At 36.3% G+C, this 20411-nt stretch overlaps 3 protein-coding genes and 1 pseudogene across 4 annotated transcripts; 1 reads left to right on the top strand and 3 right to left on the bottom strand.

Annotated features, from left to right (window-relative positions):
• Positions 1-360: 360 nt before the first annotated feature.
• LOC114537924 (2-hydroxyacylsphingosine 1-beta-galactosyltransferase-like) lies at positions 361-1513 on the bottom strand. Its single transcript, XM_028559042.1, has 3 exons — positions 1505-1513; positions 470-1432; positions 361-420 (listed from the first exon to the last, which is right to left on the bottom strand). Exons 1-3 carry the CDS (start codon positions 1511-1513, stop codon positions 361-363), a joined length of 1032 nt encoding a protein of 343 aa, XP_028414843.1.
• A 2303-nt stretch (positions 1514-3816) lies between these two features.
• On the top strand, positions 3817-5613 carry LOC114537926 (annotated as a pseudogene).
• A 1734-nt stretch (positions 5614-7347) lies between these two features.
• LOC114537918 (ficolin-2-like) lies at positions 7348-10776 on the bottom strand. The gene is made up of 5 exons (XM_028559036.1): positions 9759-10776; positions 9126-9337; positions 8851-8890; positions 8270-8653; positions 7348-7917 (listed from the first exon to the last, which is right to left on the bottom strand). Exons 1-5 carry the CDS (start codon positions 9892-9894, stop codon positions 7658-7660), a joined length of 1032 nt encoding a protein of 343 aa, XP_028414837.1. The 5' UTR covers positions 9895-10776; the 3' UTR covers positions 7348-7657.
• Positions 10777-12366: 1590 nt separating this feature from the next.
• Positions 12367-20345, bottom strand: LOC114537948 (sphingosine-1-phosphate lyase 1-like). Of its 2 annotated transcripts, XM_028559063.1 has the most exons (20): positions 20154-20345; positions 19319-19393; positions 18973-19066; positions 18655-18722; positions 18140-18220; positions 17437-17500; positions 17035-17114; positions 16871-16925; positions 16531-16604; positions 16341-16432; positions 16093-16129; positions 15902-16009; positions 15420-15482; positions 15136-15215; positions 14881-14947; positions 14501-14684; positions 14157-14211; positions 13815-13961; positions 13427-13547; positions 12368-12828 (listed from the first exon to the last, which is right to left on the bottom strand). In XM_028559063.1, the coding sequence occupies exons 1-20, from the start codon at positions 20244-20246 to the stop codon at positions 12694-12696; spliced, it is 1773 nt and encodes a 590-aa protein (XP_028414864.1). In that variant the 5' UTR covers positions 20247-20345; the 3' UTR covers positions 12368-12693. The 2 variants fall into 2 exon arrangements, with proteins under 2 accessions (XP_028414865.1, XP_028414864.1); XM_028559064.1 differs by lacking the exons at positions 19319-19393; positions 20154-20345 and having other exon boundaries at positions 12367-12828; positions 18655-18721; positions 18971-19048.
• Between the last annotated feature and the right edge of the window lie 66 nt (positions 20346-20411).

The following is a 20411-nucleotide window of genomic DNA, read 5'->3' on the forward strand; positions in this document are numbered from 1 at the left end:
ATAGACGGACATTTTGTCCCGAAACGTGTTTGGATTTGAAAACCAACATTGATTGGGGGGAGGGGGGGGATGTATGGAAATCATCCTATATAGTAGATTTTAGCTAAAAATAGTAGGTGTCCCAACTACTTTTGAAAATGATTGTATATATGAATGCCGGGGTAGCAAGGAGATCTTAGGTAAGGAGGTCTTCAAAACTTCACACAATTCTGACCAATTAAATTGAGGTTTATTCATTTGATACCAAGCATAGAAATTTTAACATAACCTGTTAGGGGTCAGTGTTAGGGAAATATATTTTCTTAATCAAATTAGCAGTGAGATAAAGGCATCAATGTATTCTAATTTGAACAGCTGACATTATTTGCCAGGGTTATTAGGTCTGCTTCTCTTTAACCTGCATCTTTTTGGCACAAGCACCTAATAAACAGTAGCACATACGTAGTAATAAATAAACTATGAGACATACTACAAGAATAAGGAAGATAAAGACATCAAACATGTGCAATTTATACTGTGATAAATCAATAGCTTCGCTGGTGAGATAAGAGGCTCCATCGTGATGTAAAGCATGTTCGATCCAATCTGCACCTTCCTGGCTTGGACTTCGCTTTCTGTCTTTCATTATTGCTGAGAGTCTTTTGGTATTCTCCACATACACCTTGTTACTCAACACCTGGTTGATAGCATCTCCCAATATTTTGCCATTGGCGATTATATCCGGCCATTGGATAACCACACCAAGCCCTTTATGTTGTATCAAGTCTGCCTGTCGGTGTTGGTCAGCCATCATTGGTATGACAACCATTGGCACCCCATGGTACACACTTTCCTGATAGCTATTCAACCCACCATGGTTGACAAAAACCTTGGTGGATGAATGGCCTAATAAGTCGTTGAACGAAAACTCGTTTTTTGGAAACCATTGAATTATCTTGATATTTTCATCAATATTTTTCGGCATTTCACCAGAGTATTTCCATAAAACAGCAGCGGGAACCTGGCTCAATTCATCAGCGATAGTCTGAGCAAGGCTTGATGGATAGTCCGAGAAAATTGTACCAAATGAAACTATTACAACGACTTTATTTGCACTCATATGCTTATCCAAAAGCTCCGGAAGTCTCCGAGCATGCTCCGGTAGAAGTGCACCGATGACTTTGATATTCACGCCAAGAGGACGTGACTGTTCGAGTACAAAATCGTGTGGGACGAGTTCAATACCGTGCGTTCGGCGTGCGATTGTGGAGCTCGGAAATTTCGAGTTCGCTTTGCCGTACTTTTCCCAGAGATCGTCGATTTCAGTTTTATAGTAGGTATGAAGATTCCAAAAGCAGGCACAGGTCACAAAACCTTTCAATCGGTTCATAAATGAAAATTTACTCTCGCTTGGCAAGTGTATTGAAGCTCCCAATGTCACATATACCGATGCCTGTGGATAATCAAATAGGTATACGCCAAGTAGATTAAAAAATCCTAGAATGGACACGTCTACGCGGCTTACATTCAACATATCAGCAAGAATATGGCAATGATTGGTTTGTATTGTCACACAGCACTAAATCAACGGATTTGAGTTCTGAAATCAAGCTTCCGTGTGTTAAAAGGTCCTCACAAGTCTGTCGAGTAATCTCCTGTATTTCTGCTGCCATCGTGGCCATAACTTCAAACAGTCGGAAAATGTTATTGCCGACGTCTCCTAAGCTCGCGTAACGTAAAAACCAATCCGCGCTGTCCTTGTTTGTTACTGACGAATTGAACATTAGCACATGAACATCATCGAAGGTTTCCTTTGCAAAATTCGGTAAAATGTGAGTGTATTTGTGGCCCCTTGTTTGGAGCTCTTTGCCAAGTTTCCATAACATTCTGTGATTACTGACATGGTTTAACGTTGCGAAGCCAACTATATGTGCACATTGTGTTCGCATGATGAACAAATGTACGCATATTAGGATTAGGCAAGGTACACGGAAAGACCGCGTGTACGCGTTATTCATAATGAAAACCTACGCGAATTGACGAGGATTAACTGCACATATGTCTCCCTATTACGGTATGGTAATATGGGTATTAACGGGACGTATATAAAGAGACGTATACAAAGAGATTAAGTATCTTCTTAATATTGAAATGGCGAATGGACGTTGGTCATACTACGGAAACAAAGCCATAGGCATGACCCGTTACACCATACCGGTTTCGCTAGTCACGTCTTCGTTTGCCCTCGAATACAACATTTTGCAGCGGCCTATTGGTGTAACAGATTTGGTATGCATTTCTTTGTGTCTCCGGCATTTACAACTTCATAGCTTTTCATTGATTCGTAGAATTTGACCGAACCGAGAGACTGATTAATATTCGGATTGATGCAAAAATGTAATTAAATAACAAGTGGTACTAGTTAACATTCACCGAAGGCGTAAACGAACGCAAAGTCTCATTACTGAACGAAACAATCGTTAAAATACAGTTTCCCATTGGCTAACAGCGCTGAATCCCCGTAGAATACCAAGCTCTTATTGGACAAACGCATAATAATGTTCGGCTTAATTTATTCGCACGAAAGTTGGCAGCTTGGAGAACTGGAGCTTGCTCGGTTGCTTACGTACGGAACGCGAACATGGAATTTGCTTGCATCAGTTGCATGAGATGTTATAACTCTGGACCTGTGGCATGTCACAAATTTTATATTTCATAACTCGGGGAAACGGTATATAGCTTACTCACTAACTTTCTAAGATCATCGTGCGTGTAGCTCTGTGCGAATGTATCCTAGACCCAGTTTTAAATAATAGTACTTGCTTGAATATATTACGAAAATATTTCTATTCCCGAAAGTACTGAATATTTTGGAATTCTTAAATCTGATCGTGATTTTACTAGACTATACATGTAGCGATAACAAATTAATCGATATTTCACAGGGGATTAAGGTATAAACGAGTTTTATATAACTCGATAGAAAGGGTCGCTGGAAAGTTTTATTGCTCTTTATTATGTTGTCGGGGCCGCACAAATAACTAATGTTATTCTCTTGTGGCTGTGCCTAGAAACGTTTCATATTTTTAAACTTTGCACGATTATGAACAACTTGACAAGTACGACACGATAAGTTAGGAAATCTAATGATCTATAGATTAGGCCTGTACAGGTACCGACATAGCTACGTTCGATCCGAAATTGATATCAGCGAATTGAAGCACAATAAATTCTTCAGAATTTGCACATTCTACAGTACATATAAACGATATGCGCATATAAACATTTACATATACTAGTATTACAAATGCTGCCAATCACAATTCAAATTCATACGTTAGAAATTTACATAACTGAATTTACGTTCGTTAAAGCCTTTGGTGAATGTTAAGGTGTATAAAAAAGCAATACTAAATATTCATGATATCCGTTTCCTATTCTCTCACAAAAAATCGGAATATTTAATGTGTTTTAGGATACACCCTGTACAACCGGCCGTTGAATACGATTGGCTCTAGGGAACTAAAATCTTATGTACTTTGAGCTCAGTGTTGGTTTCTTGCGAAATTCCGAAGTTACATTCCAAAGTTACACTCAGCTGATCAGTGATATCTAAAATATATAATGTTCAAGTACCACTTGTGATTTTATCACATTTAGCATCACTCCGAATATTAATTTCTCTCGTCTCAAGAAAATTCTGTGAGCAAATGAAAAGCTATGAGGTTTTAAATGCCGGAGACACAAAGAAATGTACCAAATCTGTTTCACCAAAAGGCATTGCTGCCAATTGTTGTTTTTGGCAGCAAACGAAAATGTCGTGACCAGCGAATCCGGTATGGTGTACTCGGGCCATGCGTATGGCTTTGTTACCATGGCATTGTATGACGAACATCTATACTGCCATATTGTTATTGTTGATTGTTAATTTACATACTTTTCTTTATCTACCTACGGTAATAGGAGAGACATATGTGCAGTTGGTCCTCGTCAATTCGCGCAGGTTTTTATTATGAATTACACCTACACTCTATCTGTCCGTGTACCTTGCCTAATCCTAATATGCGTACATTTGTTCATCATGCAAACACAATGTGCACATATAGTTGGCTTCGCATCGTTAAACTATGTCAGTCATCACAGAATGTTATGGAAACTTGGCAAAGAGCTCCAGACAAGGGGCCACAAATACACTCACATTTTACCGAATTTTGCACAGGAAACCTTCGATGATGTTAACGTGGTAATGTTTAATTCGTCAGTGACCAACAAGGACAATATGGCTCTGTGTTTACGTTACGCGAGCGCAGGAAACTTCGGCAAGGACCTTTCCCGACTGTTTGAAGGTGTGACCACGATAGCGTCAGAAATCCAGCGGATTCATCGACAGGCTTGTGAGGACTTTTTAAAACACGGAAGCTTGATTTCAGAACTCAAATCATCCGTTGATTTAGTGCTGTGTGACAATACAAACCAATGTTGCCATATTCTGGCTGATATGTTGAATGTAAGCCGCGTAGACGTGTCCATTCTAGGATTTTTTAATCTGTTTGGCGTATACCTATCTGATTATCCTCAGGCATCAGTATATGTGACATTGGGAGCTTCAATACACTTGCCAAGCGAGAGTAAATTTTCATTTATGAACCGTCTGAAAGGTTTTGTGACCTGTGTCTGCTTTTGGAATATTCTTACCTACTATAACTCTCGAATAGAAGATCTCTGGGAAAAGTACGGCAAAGCGAACTCGAAATTCCCGAGCTCCACAATCGCACGCCGAACGCACGGTATTGAACTCGTCCCACACGATTTTGCACTCGAACAGTCGCGCCCTCTTGGGGCGAATATCAAAGTTATCGGTGCACTTTTATCGGAGCCTGCTCGGAGACTTCCGGAGCATTTGGATAAGTTTATGAATGAAATAAGGTCGTTGTAATAGTTTCATTTGGCACAATTTACTCGAACTATCCACCAGGCCTTGCCCAGACTATCGCTGATGAATTGAGCCAGGTTCGTACTGCTGTTTTATGGAAATACTCTGGTGAAATGCCGAAAAATATTGGTAAAAATATCAAGATAATTCAATGGTTTTCTAAAAACGAGTTTTCGTTCAACGACTTATTAGGGCATTCATCCACCAAGGTTTTTGTCACCCATGGTGGGTTGAATAGCTATCAGGAAAGTGTGTACCATGGGGTGCCAATGGTTGTCATACCAATGATGGCTGACCAATACCGACAGGCAGACTTGATACAACATAAAGGGCTTGGTGTGGTTATCCAATGGACGGATATAATCGCCAATCGCAAAATATTGGGAGATGCTATCAACGAGGTGTTGAGTAACAAGTTGTATGTGGAGAATGTCAAAGGACTCTCAACAATAATGAAGGATAGAAAGCAGAGCCCAAGCCAGGAAGGTGCGGATTGGATCGAATATGCTTTGCGTCATGATGGAGCCTCTTTTCTCACAAGCGAAGCTATTGATTTACCACAGTATAAATTACACATGTTTGATGTCTTTATCTTTCTTATTCTTGTAGTAATGTCTCATAGTTTATTATTACTACGTTTGTGCTACTGTTTATTGGGTGCTTGTGCCAAAAGGATGCAGGTTAAAAAGAAACAAGCCTAATGTAATAACTCTAGCAATTTATGAGACAAAAAGTGTAAAAAGTCACCTCTAATGTTGATTTAAATAAATTATAAGTAGATGATAATTAAATAAAAATAATACCACGACTACGAGTTCATTGGATTTCAATTGAAAAAAGAGAGCGGGGATGAAGCATTTTTGGGGGGTTATAGGGACAAGCTTCAAACTGAAAATTTTGAAATTCGGGTATATCAGATGCGACTTCCAATTTTTATCGATTTGTTTTGGTAGTAATAGTATTTATGATACTTCTGAAATATATTACATTGAAACAGAACGCCCGTTGTGTTTTTCACGTACCAGGCTAAACTTTTCGATGGAATGGAAGTTTTCTCTCGATTTTAATTGTGGCTCGCCAGAATTAAACAACCAGCGATGCAGAGCTATCATCATACAGACTTTCCAAATATCATATAATATCTAAGTATTTATTTGATTTCTTTGGCCTAATACTCTACATCGTAAAACTCCTGATTTTAATTACAACAACGTGTTTCTTATTTTTAGGTTTGTCGCCTGGTCCGTGTTTCCACTTAATTTATGCATATAATGTCAATAATCATACTGTACAGGGTGTCTCAAAAAAACGCAACCACTTAAATATGCAAGAATATTAATATTGTTCATGTTTGCACCATAGTTCATCTAAAATGACTTTTAGCATTTTGCGTTTTTTTTAGACACCATGTATATTGTTCTCGCAAAACAAATTGTGTTAGGTCAAGGGAATCCAATACTTTAACAGTTTTATACGAACCTATTACACCGTTTATTACTCATAACGATAAAACGATCATTTCTTTGTTATATTTTGCTCGGTTAAGCACTTACACTAAGCAAAATTATTAGTAAAATAGTTTATAAGTTTGAAATATGGTTCACAGAGTAATAATTTGGTAATTATACTTTAGTTGATGATAAATATTTTAAGTTGTGAACAAGTTTTAACAATGATCGATTAAGCAAAAGACCAACTCGACTAGTGCGTCAACGCCCTTAAGTAAACAAAATCGAGAGCTGGACCGAGCTTCTAACGCCAACTCACACTTGTAACATACAACGTTGATTGGATAGAGTGAATCACACCACTGCTTAGGGCGTCTTCGAGATTCCTTCAAATTTTAGCTGTGCTAAAGCCACTCGCTGCTTTTTGTCAACAGTACATCATGGGACAAGCACATAAAGATATATACCTACTAAAGAAGTTATAGTTATAAAATAGCTATATTTTCATATAAATTTTTCATAATTTGAAGAGCATCATGATCTACACATACGTCTAAAATTGGACCTCTTTTGAAACCGGTTCAGCACTTAGCACCATGCATGTAATGTTTATGGTCTGAATGCATATTCACGACATGCATGCATAACTGCGTTACCGTATAAACATTTCACTCATTTGAAAACGAACTTTAAATTTATAAGTAAACTATACATTACAAAGGCAAAGCTTAGTATATTAAAGTTTGATTTTTTCAAATTTTATTACAAACTTCAGGAGACTTATAGCTATACATACTTTACTTCTAAGAGCTATCAAATGTTTTACTATAAAGCTATACTATACTATACTATAAAACTATATGCTATACATCATATGTCACTGACCGACGGTCGAGTAAATTATGAAATGATAACTGCATGCATTGAGTAAATTATTAAACAATAATGATGATTAAATATGTTATATTTATTTAAGATACTCATTAATATTCAATAGACGTTTTGACCAATCCAATGAACCTTTTTAAACACGTGAGTAGGCTTTTATACTCGATAAAGCACTATCAGGACACTGTTTTATATAAAGACACATGTGGCTTTATATAAAGTTCATGTTCAATCCGATTAGTCGCAACGTCTATTGAATACTCGTAGCTCGTGTTTTATGCGGTATAAAACGCGAGGCGCAGCCGAGCGATTTAACACACTCCTATACTCGTGTTTTAAATACTACGTAACATCACTTTAGTATACAACATCCGGTTAGCCGGAAATGTCTTGAATTATGACCCTTATTTTAGACATCACCAGGTCCGACTTTCATTTCAGCAACTTTAAAAGAAAAATTATCTTTAAATCTTCTCCAACGGATACCAATAGCCAACTCGTCTTCCGGAGCCTTTGAATATTTCCCATTCAGGTTTGAAGCACCGCACCTACGAAACCACCAAGCACCACTCCACTCTTTAGCACAGTTTTTCGGCAAAAAGTCATTGTGAACATCTTGAGTGGTGAACTTCATCCCACTGTTTCCTTCGAGAGAATCTCCGGCAGTACCTGCATGTGAAATAAAATTTCATTAAAATAATCCTAAAACTTTCATTGTAATTCTGAGATTGAATGAACTGTTATATATTGCTTGATTATATCAGATTTACAGTAATTAAACATTGTCATGGTGGTATATTTCTACAATTGTGAACCTTATTCAAACTCCGCAGGTGAGAATAAGAACGATCAGTTTACATGAAGTTTATAAATAATTTAGGCATTCTGCATGTTTAGCTTAGCCTGAGAAACATAATTATTCATTGTTCTTGTGTATTTCATCCGTCGTTGTATAAATGCAATGAAAAATATAAATGAAGTAAATTTTTACATTATTTGTTTATATATCTGTGTGTTTTACCTGTGAATGAAGTATTATCCAATTTTAGGCGATAACCGTGACTTTCGTTCGCCACAGTAAACGATTCATAAACTGCGTACGCTGTCTCATTTTCAAATGTTTCGAGATCAACTCTCAATGTATTCTGCCCGCTAGCTGTCAGACGATGGATCTTGTCAAGACCTAACCAGTATTCACCAGTCAAATTACCAAAACCAACTTTGTAATCAGACCAATTTCTGTGGAAGTCGACTGATCCATCGACACGTCGCTGGAAAATGGTCCAGCCTCTTCCTGGGCTGGTTGTCATATCACAGCGAACATCAAAATCTTTCAAACCATCCGGGTTGATTGTATAAGTGCCCGTAGTTACCTTGCCTGATTTGTACAAAGTATCACAAGATTCTGGGAAAAATATGAAAAATAATTCAAATATTGCAAATTGGCATTGAAGGCACATCCGTATACAAAACTGGAAATTCACTGTCACGACATGCAGTGGTATATGCATGTTTAGAAGAAATTATAGATGTATAGAAGAGTAAATTAGTATGCCAGGTATGACATTCATTAAAACTTCGGTTGATCGTATTTAATCTTACCGTTATTTAACGTAGAATCTCGTTTTATTGTTCTCTGCAACTATAAAAATAAAAAAATATTGGTAAAAATTTCACCGGCGTGTCACCATGCACTTGCATGTTTTTGTAAGAATAATTGACACTAAATTGTTTTTCTTATATATATACATGGGAAATTTAAGAAACTGTATTGTACACTGTGCAGCCACTTTTATATTTATTTGAAAAACTATATATATATCGCACAAATATACACGCATAAAATATAAATATACGCACAAATATATCTTTCCTACCTCTTTCAGCGGTTCATAATAATCGTAGTCTTCATCGGACATTAATTCGTGAGAATGCGTATTTTTCGTGGCGTTGTTGAGTTGACAATTTTTTGAATTTCGTTTAAAATTGACTGATTTGCACACAGATGATTTTTTGAGACAGTGTAGACAACATTCCAAAACATCATGTGTGTCAAACTCATTGATGACATTTCCACCCAGGCGATGACCTGCGGCAAATTTAAAATAAGGAACATATTGAAGAACGTCTGTTATCGCCCCCCAATCATCGTTCTAGTTACGCCACTGACGCAGGCAACGATTGAACGATTCCTCTGAGTGCGCGCATTGCAGCTGTTGCTCACGGCATGATGTTTTTTGCTGTAAATTAGTTGTGTTCAAATTGCTTCGCTAAATTTCCTGTTAAACCTTATGCACACTAAATTAAATTGAAAAGGATAAATTATGCTTTTATTTGCAGGTAAATTTTTTGAACAATGAAAATGTCATGCAGTTTAACTGGAAATGGAGATAAACTAATTAAAACGAGCTAACCAAGCAATTTTAAGCCTTGTAGAAAAAAAGGGAACAAGTAACTAGCTCTTAATATAGATGTATAATGAATTTTAAAATTACGACTGCAACACTTGCCTGACAAGGTCAATCGGAATACAGCGTGTGAAACCAAGGAAATACAGATCTGCTTGTAGTGCAACAGCAGAAAGACAGACAGAATTCTATGGTAATTCATGACAACAGCAGACAGTAATTTCGTTTCTAAATGCATAAAAAATGTTTAAATATAAATATATAAATCGCCGAAATGACAAAACGCCTATATTACACATTTACACATAAAAAATTTACACATAAAAAATTTACACATGAAAAACTACAAATTTGTTACGACAGCACTCTAGCGAGTGTTCTCTCGTCAGGTCTAAAGTGTGCCATGCAGCTAACTTCGGTTTTATTTATGCTCGTTCGCTACACGTTCTTTAAATAAAAGCTTTCCTCCGTGAGTATCTTAGCCTTTGGGCCCCAAGGCCTAGGCACTCGTATAATGAGTGATCTGGTGAGGGAAAGGGACAAATTTACATTCTTAGGTTTGAATATGCCCGTCAAGGGTAAGTATATATGGTAAACACGGAGAACATTTTTGCCTTTCTATCTATATATTTATTCGTGTTTAGAAATATCAGAAACACGCTAACTTTAAGATTAGCAGACCCTGCATTGACATGCATGCAGCGTTGTTTCTCTGTGCAGAACCGATGCGAAAACACGATTGAAGATTTCGCTCATTTAGATTATTGTATACGCGTATATAGGTAACTTACTTGTAGGTTATGATATGTTTATTCTCTAACAGGACCGCCGGGCACCAGAGTGCTGCGTATAAAGTATGCTTTTTTACTGGATCTCGTTTGTCATTCAATAAGGTGTCCCGACAAATGCAAATTGAGAAAAAAATGACGGCATGTACATGTGGCAAGTGTTTAAAAATCCCATCTCTTAAATACAAAGCATTATGATTGGCTACTGAAAAAAGACTATAATGTAAATAAACACAACCTGGTCTAACGATATTTTCATCCACAACTTCCATTATAGACTTAAGTGCCATTAATTGACCCTATAGACCTTTCTTATAATGACGTCAAACGCGGAGAGTCTGATGTTACACGAAATTTAATTGGCTCCACAAAACTATCGAGCCAATCAAACTTCGTGTAACATCAGACTTTCCGCGTTTGACGTCATCATGAAAAAGGTCTATTAAGTTAGTCAACCAATCTCAATTAGAGCAGCCAGCTGATCTGAGATAATGACGTCGTTAAGCGTCTCGACAAAACTTAGTTATCACGTTCCTGGTGTTATTTGTCCCTATTCTTCCAACTAATAGTATAAAGGGTAAAAAATTTAAATTCTAATTTACAGTTGGGAAAAAATAAACGTGTTTTGACATAAATAATTACTTGATATATTCGAGTGTCGAAGTCATATGCAATGAAGGAAATGATAATTCAGTTTTGTCGAAGATCTGGCTTCTGATTGGTTGAGCTTTATACTCAGATCAGCTGGAGGGGAATAATGCATTCTAATTTTTTAGTTAAAAAATGCATGTGCGCACTGCAGCTATAGCATATATTAGTAGGCCGGAGTGTTTCGGAGGGAAAAATTTATTCATTTCCCATAAGTCGCATGTAGACTAAGGTGCTTTTTGCCTATAATGGAAATACATGAACATAGTTTGTATACATGTAGCTTTAACTGCCTTACAAGGGTGAATCACCCCTATTACATTAGACTTTTTTTTTAAACATAGCGATACGATCGGTTAGGAAACGAGGAGACGAAAAACGCAATGAGAATGTATACATTATTTTGCGAAGAATAACTAATTGTACATCTGCTACTGGTATATATACATGCATATTTTCATTTTTAAATCAGTTTATACAGAAACGCGTAGATAAATGCATGTCGAGAAGGACATGATAGCATGTGGCAAGTGTTTAGAAATCCCATCTCTTATAATATTAAGGCATAATAATTGGTTACTCAGTGTGGGAAACGACAATTTTGAGCACTGTATATACCGGTTCCTAAGATATTTTCATATTTTTCCATTAGCCCATTAAGGTAGTTTTTAATTAGTTCAATTAGTTTTAATTAGTTTTTAATTAAACATTTAGTAACTATGCATAAATATCAAATAATTGCGCGATGTATAGCATTTCAAAAATTTTAAACCTATATTAATTTTAGCTCTTATTATAGACGAGCTGTCTTAGTATATAGACATATGTTCCTGTTGCCTTTCTGCAATTCGATGCAATTGTTCAGCGTAGGTGCATGTAGCTTGTGAACACAAATTGGCAAGAGTGCCATTAAAACTGCAGCTTTGCAGTAAAATAAAAAAGTCAGATATGTCAAACGTGTATGTGAAAAGTCAAATATTTGTCCTTGGATTAAGAGACCAACGTCTTAACCACTATACCACCATTCTTGTGCCTTAAACAGTCGGCCATCAGTGCTAGTAGTATAATTTTGTTCCTTTTAAACTAGATTTTATATGAAATATTAACAAAGCTATTGGTTGATTGATATTGAGAGACTTTGGCATCGCATTCGTACGAGTGCCCATCTATTGAGTGGCCAAAGCTGGAAACATTTTTCAAATTTAATCCTTTGGAACCTAATTATTTCTGTACAGTTATCTGTTGCAGCAGAATTCAATTTTATGGACATAGAATATTTCTGAAAATCGATTGCTCTAGATCCTTGGGAGTGAGCATGTCATCGTCTAATCAGAGCCATTTTCTTGCATGACAATTTTATTCACAGAAAGACGTGTAAGTAAAAACTATTACACTTTAATTTAGACCATTTAATAGAAAATAAAATAAATTTTTTTTAACAATTATTCCAATTGAGCAACTTTTTTCAAAACCTGCACGCTACTGCTGAGGTTCGTCATGATTCCTAACAAGATATTCTTCTTAAAATGCGACTCTTGGACTTAGAAATAGTTCATTATATATATTAAAACTGGGAGATGATTGGAAATATACAATATACTCTACTGCTTGGCGTGTCCATTTTTAATGAGCTGCGGTGGTTTCTCCGTCGCATACAGGTTATCAATAAAACTGCAAGCCAATTCGGCAACCATAGAACGGTCTGGAATCTGCTGCGCCATGCCATAAATAGCTCCCTAACAATACACGATACGTCACATTATACAAAATTCCCTATACATCGATACAAATGGAGAATATTGTGACTGAATGTAGTCGTATACACAAAAAACAGATGTACAGTCAGCTTTTTTTGACACAGCACTTTGAAACTTAGGAATTGACGTTTAAAAATGCCACTTGTGATCGCAGAAAATTTGGCAGTGTTGAACCAGGTCTATTACTATACATTCTTATCATGAATTTTGATTACAAAATAGAACAATGTTTAAGCTAGGCCCGGTTTACATCAAACTCTGTGACCACAGTTCGCGTTTTCAAATCCAAAGTTTCAAAGTAATTGGTAAAAATATTCAAGGAAACTAAAACAGCGCGTGGTTAACGATGAGTAGTTAATTTATCGTGATGTACTCGATGCAAAATATTTAGAACTAAAATATTTTGGGATTTACCAAAGAAAATTTCTAACTGTGAATTAACACATGAACAGTGTAAACAATGCCTTACAAACCTTCTAACGAAAAAAAACTTCGAATTGCAACTTATATCGAAGTTGTTTTGATACACTAAAGAGCGAACTGCGAAGCAATAATATTTCACTAAAATATACTTTACCCCTCCAGTCGTTTTCTTTTTCGGGCTCTTTAATATCTTTTCGGCGGCTTCTTTGACATCTTTAATAAACTCATCGGCGACTCCGGGTTGGGTGACAGGCATCGTCACGCACAAATGAATGCTAAAGGGGGAAAAGAACGAACAACGTCGCATGCGTGTTCATCGCAAGAGCTGGAGACATTAAAACACGAAACAGTTTTAAAACGTCAGGTTTAAAAGGAAACAAATCTACTAAATCCATAGATTGTAGTTGCCTCAGACGTCATTATAACAACGAAGGGGAATATTTGACAATTTTCATGCTTTGGAATTTAGATGCGAGCTTTGGAGTAACCGGAGGAAAATATAACCTAAGTCTCGACCAAAATAGAAGCAAAAGTCGTCATACCCGGAGGGGAATTGTAATGAGTTCAGATTCCATCCTTTATCGGTGAGCTCGTTACCCAGAGCAAATACATCAAAATCGTTTGATCCAATGCCGACCACAGATACCTCAGGTTCTCCAAAAACAAAGACGCCGTTGATTTTGCGAATTCTGCAAATAAACAGCAAGATTATTGTATGCTGATTCAATTGTTCATTCTAAAATCATGTTTGGATTTCGGAAAAACGAGACACTAAAAGGGCAAGAGAGTATTTTTATGATGTTTATAATTTTCTGGTGTTTACCCAACCAGAATCGAGAAAATCCCCAAAAAAATAAATTACATGCAATATATTACAGTCTTACCCTTCCTCGATATATTGACGTGTTTCAATAATCTTCTTGGTACAGTCAACATAACCTAGACATAAATATGAAATAGATCTATATTGAAAGAAGCACAAGCGCGGACTCCACGAATGCTAGATTTTGCCGCTAAATGTGGACTTTCCTTACCAGCAGTCCCCTGCATGAACAAGGAGGAATTTCGTTTTAAACTAATTGACCTATTTGTTTATAAGCCAATCAAAATTCCTAATTTTTTTATACTTCATGTAAAACGGTCAATAATGTACCTTTTTACTGGAAGTAATCAATATTTATAGTTTCTGATTAGGTAACTGTAATTTAGGTAATTTCACAACACCCACCTTTCTGACCCATGTACATCATAGCCGTCCAACATCCGGCGATAACCCCGCCAGAACGACTGCCAGGGATTGTGGGACACGCGTAGATGCCGCCGGTCCAATCGGTCGAAACGAAAAACTGGTGATGACGTAATTCTTGCGAACGATACAGAATGACCGATGATCCTTTGGGAGCGTAACCGTACTGGTAAATGCCAGAAAATAAAGTTTGTACAAAGATGATGAACTCAAAGCGTGTAAACACTTTAGTAAATGTGTTTGGGGCTGAAGCATATACTCAGATAACTTTCATTATAAAAGAGATGTTTTTTTCTTCACTGAAGAAATATTTAAGCTTATAGAAGAAACATTCCCTCATTAGAGTTAAAATTTTGAGTTACCTTGTGAGTGTCGGCAGAAATACTGGTCACGCCATCCACTGAGAAATCAAAGGGCGACAACGGAAAACTGAAAAATAAACATAGGAAATTCAAGAAAAAATACTTTGAAAATGACACCAAAATTTTTAAAACAAATCCTCCCGAATAAATGTTCTTAAAGTGGCTTGCATCAAGACAAAATTGTAAGATTTTTAAATGCAACTTGTCCAAACAACTTTTCGTGTTCGTAATAAACTAAAAACCGATTGTATTTACCCTGCTTCTTTCATGAACGGGACAAGAAACCCGCCTAAACAGCAATCGACATGAACACCAGTGTTGTATTTTTTACCGAGCTGGAACAAAAGAATATATTCTGATTGAATAAGAAAAGCTTTAGCTTTAGCTTTTGTATTGAAAATCTTTTTTACTATACATGCAACCTCTTTTAACCTTTTTCAACAATGTAAGCCCGCTTTTTAGATACAAATTTCGAAGAAAGGAATTACAAGAGAGGATATTACGATCATTTTTGTTGAAGTTGATTCGAGATAACACACCTTAGCAATTTCCTCTATAGAATCAATAATGCCGTGAGGAAAGGATGGACATGAACCAACCAACTACGAAAAAACAATGAAATTACAATTTACAATAATGCGTCACATTTTAGAAAGTTACGATTAAGATTAGGATTACGGTAGGATTAAGATTAGGATTACGAAGAGATTAGGATTCAGTAGGATTAGGATTACGGTAAGATTTAGATTACAGTCGGATTAAGATTAAGAGTCACATTTTCACAACAATCACATTTTCGCACATGTATTTTCTAAAATGTTCAAGGTTTTTTGAGGTGAACGAAGGCTCTTAGGTTCAAAGGATTAAGATTGGCATTAGGTAAGGATCAAGATTATTTTTGGCTAGGATTAAGCTCTGGCTCTATGGTCAAACGGTCTGAGTTAAAGATCAACCGCCAATGTGAGGTTGCAGGGTTTTTCCTCCAATCACCAAAATGTTATTTTTATCAAACATCACTTACTAAAACTGTATTCTTTGTGATAGCTCGTCTCATTGCTCGGACATCACCCTTTCGTGTTTTTTCATCCACTGGAACCAAAATGAGTTTCATTTTAAAATAAGCTGCAGCCTAAAAGGATGGAGAAACTTCAATTTAGACCTGTTGTTCACTGAATTTGAAAGAGAAAATATATTTCAAACACATCTACTTACTTTCTCAAATGCAGCGTGAACGGAGACAGGAGCAACGCTTTAAAAAAGAAAAATGAAAAAATTCTACAAAATCTCATCTCTCGGTCTGAAAATCGCTATATTTCGTTTCCAGTATTAAAAATTGACTTTCCTGCAAAATTTGCGTGTTTTCCGCCCTGTTATTTTGAAGTTTGCACCACTCGCGAGAAAGAGCGTACTTTGAAATAATTTTCTATGCAGTATGATTATATCTTGACGAAATCCCTTACATTTCTGGTTTAGTTATTCCCTTTTCCTCCTTGGCCCAATCGCGGTATGTCTTGCAAGCTAAAAGAATGCTCTCTGTTCCACCACTGGTGGTCTGCGAAAGAAACGCGCATGTTCTCTTAATTACTGGTACAGACAAGTTCTATAATCCACTCCAGTTTATTGCAAGGCAAATGACTAACTCATCCTTACCGTGCCACAAGCGTCAGGGCCGCCGTTAAACATTTCCACGCACATTTGAACGATCTCTGCCTCCATTTTACGAACTAAAACGATATGGTTGCTGGTTTATACTATAAGCTCTTAGATTGGGTTAGGTGGTAACACCCTAAACCGTCGGGGATCTTTGAGTTTACTGAAAAATAGATATTTTGGCTCATTTAGAACGTTTTTCAGTGATATAGATATGGGTGGTACCTACAAACTAATAATTTATATATTGTTGCTTGCTATTTAAATTTTCAAGAAATTCCTAAACTTAACATCCATCCACAACTGTTACCGACTTTTGGAAATTATCAATAGTTTATACCTCCTGGGAAAACATCGGGATGAAGTGGATTTGCCCATGTGAAACGTTTGTATGCCTAAAAAAAAGCAAGAAAAAAACAGTTCTGGGAATTAGCACTAGCATCTGGAATCGAGAGAACTAAAATCACTATGAAAATCGGTAATGGTATAAATATGTACACTCACCTCTGTCAAAATATCAGTCAGTTCCTTCCCGCCATGATAAACCGTACCAGATACTTTGCCCGCGTTCCAGTCAATTTTGCCTGAAGCAGGGTAGTCACACCGTTAGTTATCATGGAATAAGTATTTTTACTCTTTATTGCTAGAGATCAAAGTAGACCGTGCCGTGTTATTGGAGAGAGGTGTGTATTAGAGAGATTCATGCATTAGAGAGTTCGGTCATGGAGACAGGTGTGCAATAAAGAGGTCTGTGTTTGAGAGAGGTGTGTGCATTAGAGAGGTTCATATTTGAAAGATGATCGTATGGGGATATCAGAACTATGGAGATGTTCTTAAGATGTTTATATTAGAGAAGGGCCAAATTAGGAGGTAATGCATAGGGGGTGTCTACACACAAAATCTTACCCAACTTCTCATATTTGTCTATTTCCTTCATCAAGGCCTCTTGGCCCATTCCTTTATTTGGAAGCTAGTTAAAAAATAGTTTCCTGATAAAATAGATATCATGCATGCATTCATGTATGGGAACAATTATAATATATAATACTTTTACACCTGTACTGACAGCCTAGGGTCTCTTATATCTAATTATTATATGGATGGGGGTATTTTACTGAGAACTAAAACACTCGTAGAATTCATACGGCACTACATCCGGGTTCAGTGCGGATATTTTTCGTATGTCAAGTTTTTCCCGCCATTTTCATTGTTGTTGTTGTGAAAATACATATGGTCTTTGGTTCGTATATAAAACGAAAATAACGTTGGATTTACAAACGAAAACATTTGAAAGACATTTTTAGATAAGTATAATTTATTCTTACTTTAATGTTTAGGCTATAATTTAAAAATATTCGCTTTTATAATGGTCTTCTACTTGCCGTCTTTTATACGTGTACTTTTGTCACTCTGAATTCTCAGGCAGAAAAACAATAACCAAATTCTGTAGGTTGCAAATTATTCATAAGCTGTGTTTTTTAAAGTTATGCCTAATCTTTGGGAATATCTTATTTATTTCAAATTTCTTGATACAAAGAGTCTGTAGCAGTATCCGGGCATCCCACTGAATATAGCGACTTTGCCTAACAAAAATGGAGCGAGAGCTTACCTTAGTGTAATAGCTACCAGAATCACCGCTTGTCAGGGCTTGGCGCATCTCTCCCTTTGTCTTTTCCAATTCTGCATTTATCTGAGGGAAAAGCACAGTGAATGGACTGGTTATGTATTGAGAAAAGTTTAAATTGGTAGAGCTGGAAGCATCACCCTGAGTTTTGTAAAATATCAGGAAAATACAGTCCATATGACATTTTGTATTTTCCCGTAATAAGCAAAGAAATGGACGAGTGTCGAGTTTATTCCAGGAGTGGTATCAATTTTACATACATATTAAATACAAAAATGAATAAAATGTGGAAACGTCATGCATAGGGCTTAATATTCAGCAGCATGCAGGAGGAGGGAAGTTGCTGTTGGGAGCAGGTTTGCAGCTGGTTTGTTTACTTGGTTTGGTATCATTGCTTTGCAGTTATTATAGGTGATATTTTTTATTTTTCCATTATCAGAGCAACTAAACTTCGGAGAGAAAAGGTGTTTTTACAACTTGTATAATTACTTTACTGGTACCTTATCCTTTATGATGGGAATACGGCGAACATTTTTGAAAAAACCTTTTTTGACTCTTGTTAAAAAACCTAACAGAGATAAATGCTTGATGAGCACCTAATTGAATGATTAATGTCATTCGGATATATTAAAAACTGAGAAATATATTTCCAAGATGAGAATTGATCATGAAGCAGAATTAGGTGAGGATCATCAATCTCCCAATATCAGGGACCCCTTTAATAAATATGTCATCAAACTTTTAAGCCACATAAGATGAATTTATGAAGATACACCCCCTCCCTAATTAAGTTTCTAGCTACGGCCCTGCAAACTTACTTTCATCTTGACAAAATATCCAGGAATATAACCAGCGTAATATCTCAACAGTAAACCAGACACCCAGACAAACAAGTACAGTGTTTACCACAATCTAGACAAGAACAATCAAACGGTATGATATTAAATAACATCAAAAATACATAACTGTCATAAGGCATTAAGTCACCTCTACCTGCATAGCACAGCATCTTACTATTACATCTTACTATCAATTATTTTAATGTATGTCGAATAGTTACTCAATAGACTCGCAGTGTATTATATGCTCATGCACATGATATGATATCCAGCACCATTAATTCTGCAAATTTTAAAACCTGCTGTAATATGAAAATTTCTATACCTCCCAGGAATCCAAGCCACGACACCACCGGTGTATGTGTCTCCTGGCTTCGGCAAGATAAAAGACAAATGTCCACTACAAATTTAATAAGTGTAAGGAAATTGAGCATCATTTAGGGTAAGATATATAGTCAAAAATGGGAAACTATATACACATATTATGGAAAAAAAATTCGAGGCTCAAACTGCCAATCAACATATTGCCTTGCCAAGTCAAATTCCCTTTATTTATGTATTTGCAAAAAAATTTGAAATTTCCATTAATGAGAGGTTTGTTCAAAATCTGGTAATGCTTCCCTGGGTATATGTTGTTGTAATGTAATTAATAAATCAGAGTGGATGGATGAATGCTTCTATAGGATAAAAAATAAACCCTGAGAGGAAAACCAGTCAAATTTTAATTTTTCAACTTGTTGCACAACAGCACAAGCAAGTATAAAGATAGAAAATCCAGAATATTTGTCAATGTAAATGTGCTGCCCATATGGGGTTATTCTCAAAACAATTACACAATGGCCTGCTTGCCAAGCTGACTTGTTTTCAACAAAAAGAAATTCAAAAGTACAAAAACCAGAGCGATTGGGTGAACTCAACTTTAATCAAATGGTTACAGAACATCACATGACAGGTTAACCAAAATTTGCAAAATAACCTGTTTTTATTTAATTACGCATTACGATCGTCGAATTAAATTTTATCACACAAAGCTGGCGGCCCTTGTGTCAAAGTACTATATTTAAACAGTTGATGTACACGTATTGAAAAAAAGTAAAATCGTATTATCATTAGTATGCCTATATGGAATCATTTTATATATAGGATGTACATATACTTACACATATTTCATTCCAGTGTAAATATTCAGGCAAATGAGGCTCTACGATGCCTAGAAATCGTTCCCAATAGGCTTCCAAATATTCCAAAGCCATGCTTCACAAAAACGGTAACATGTGCAGTGAAAAAATGTAAAAATTTGAAACTCTTATATGTGACGTTCGAACCAAAGACAATTACGACAATTACAGAATTTTTAATAAACAAGAGACAAAGGGCAAAGTTCAATTCACTGATCTGGATAAACTGGATAGTCTTCT

The sequence above is a fragment of the Dendronephthya gigantea genome, unplaced genomic scaffold (genome assembly GCF_004324835.1).
Source record: "Dendronephthya gigantea isolate DGI-Jeju-01 unplaced genomic scaffold, DenGig_1.0 000169F, whole genome shotgun sequence".
Taxonomy (NCBI): Eukaryota; Metazoa; Cnidaria; class Anthozoa; order Malacalcyonacea; family Nephtheidae; genus Dendronephthya; species Dendronephthya gigantea.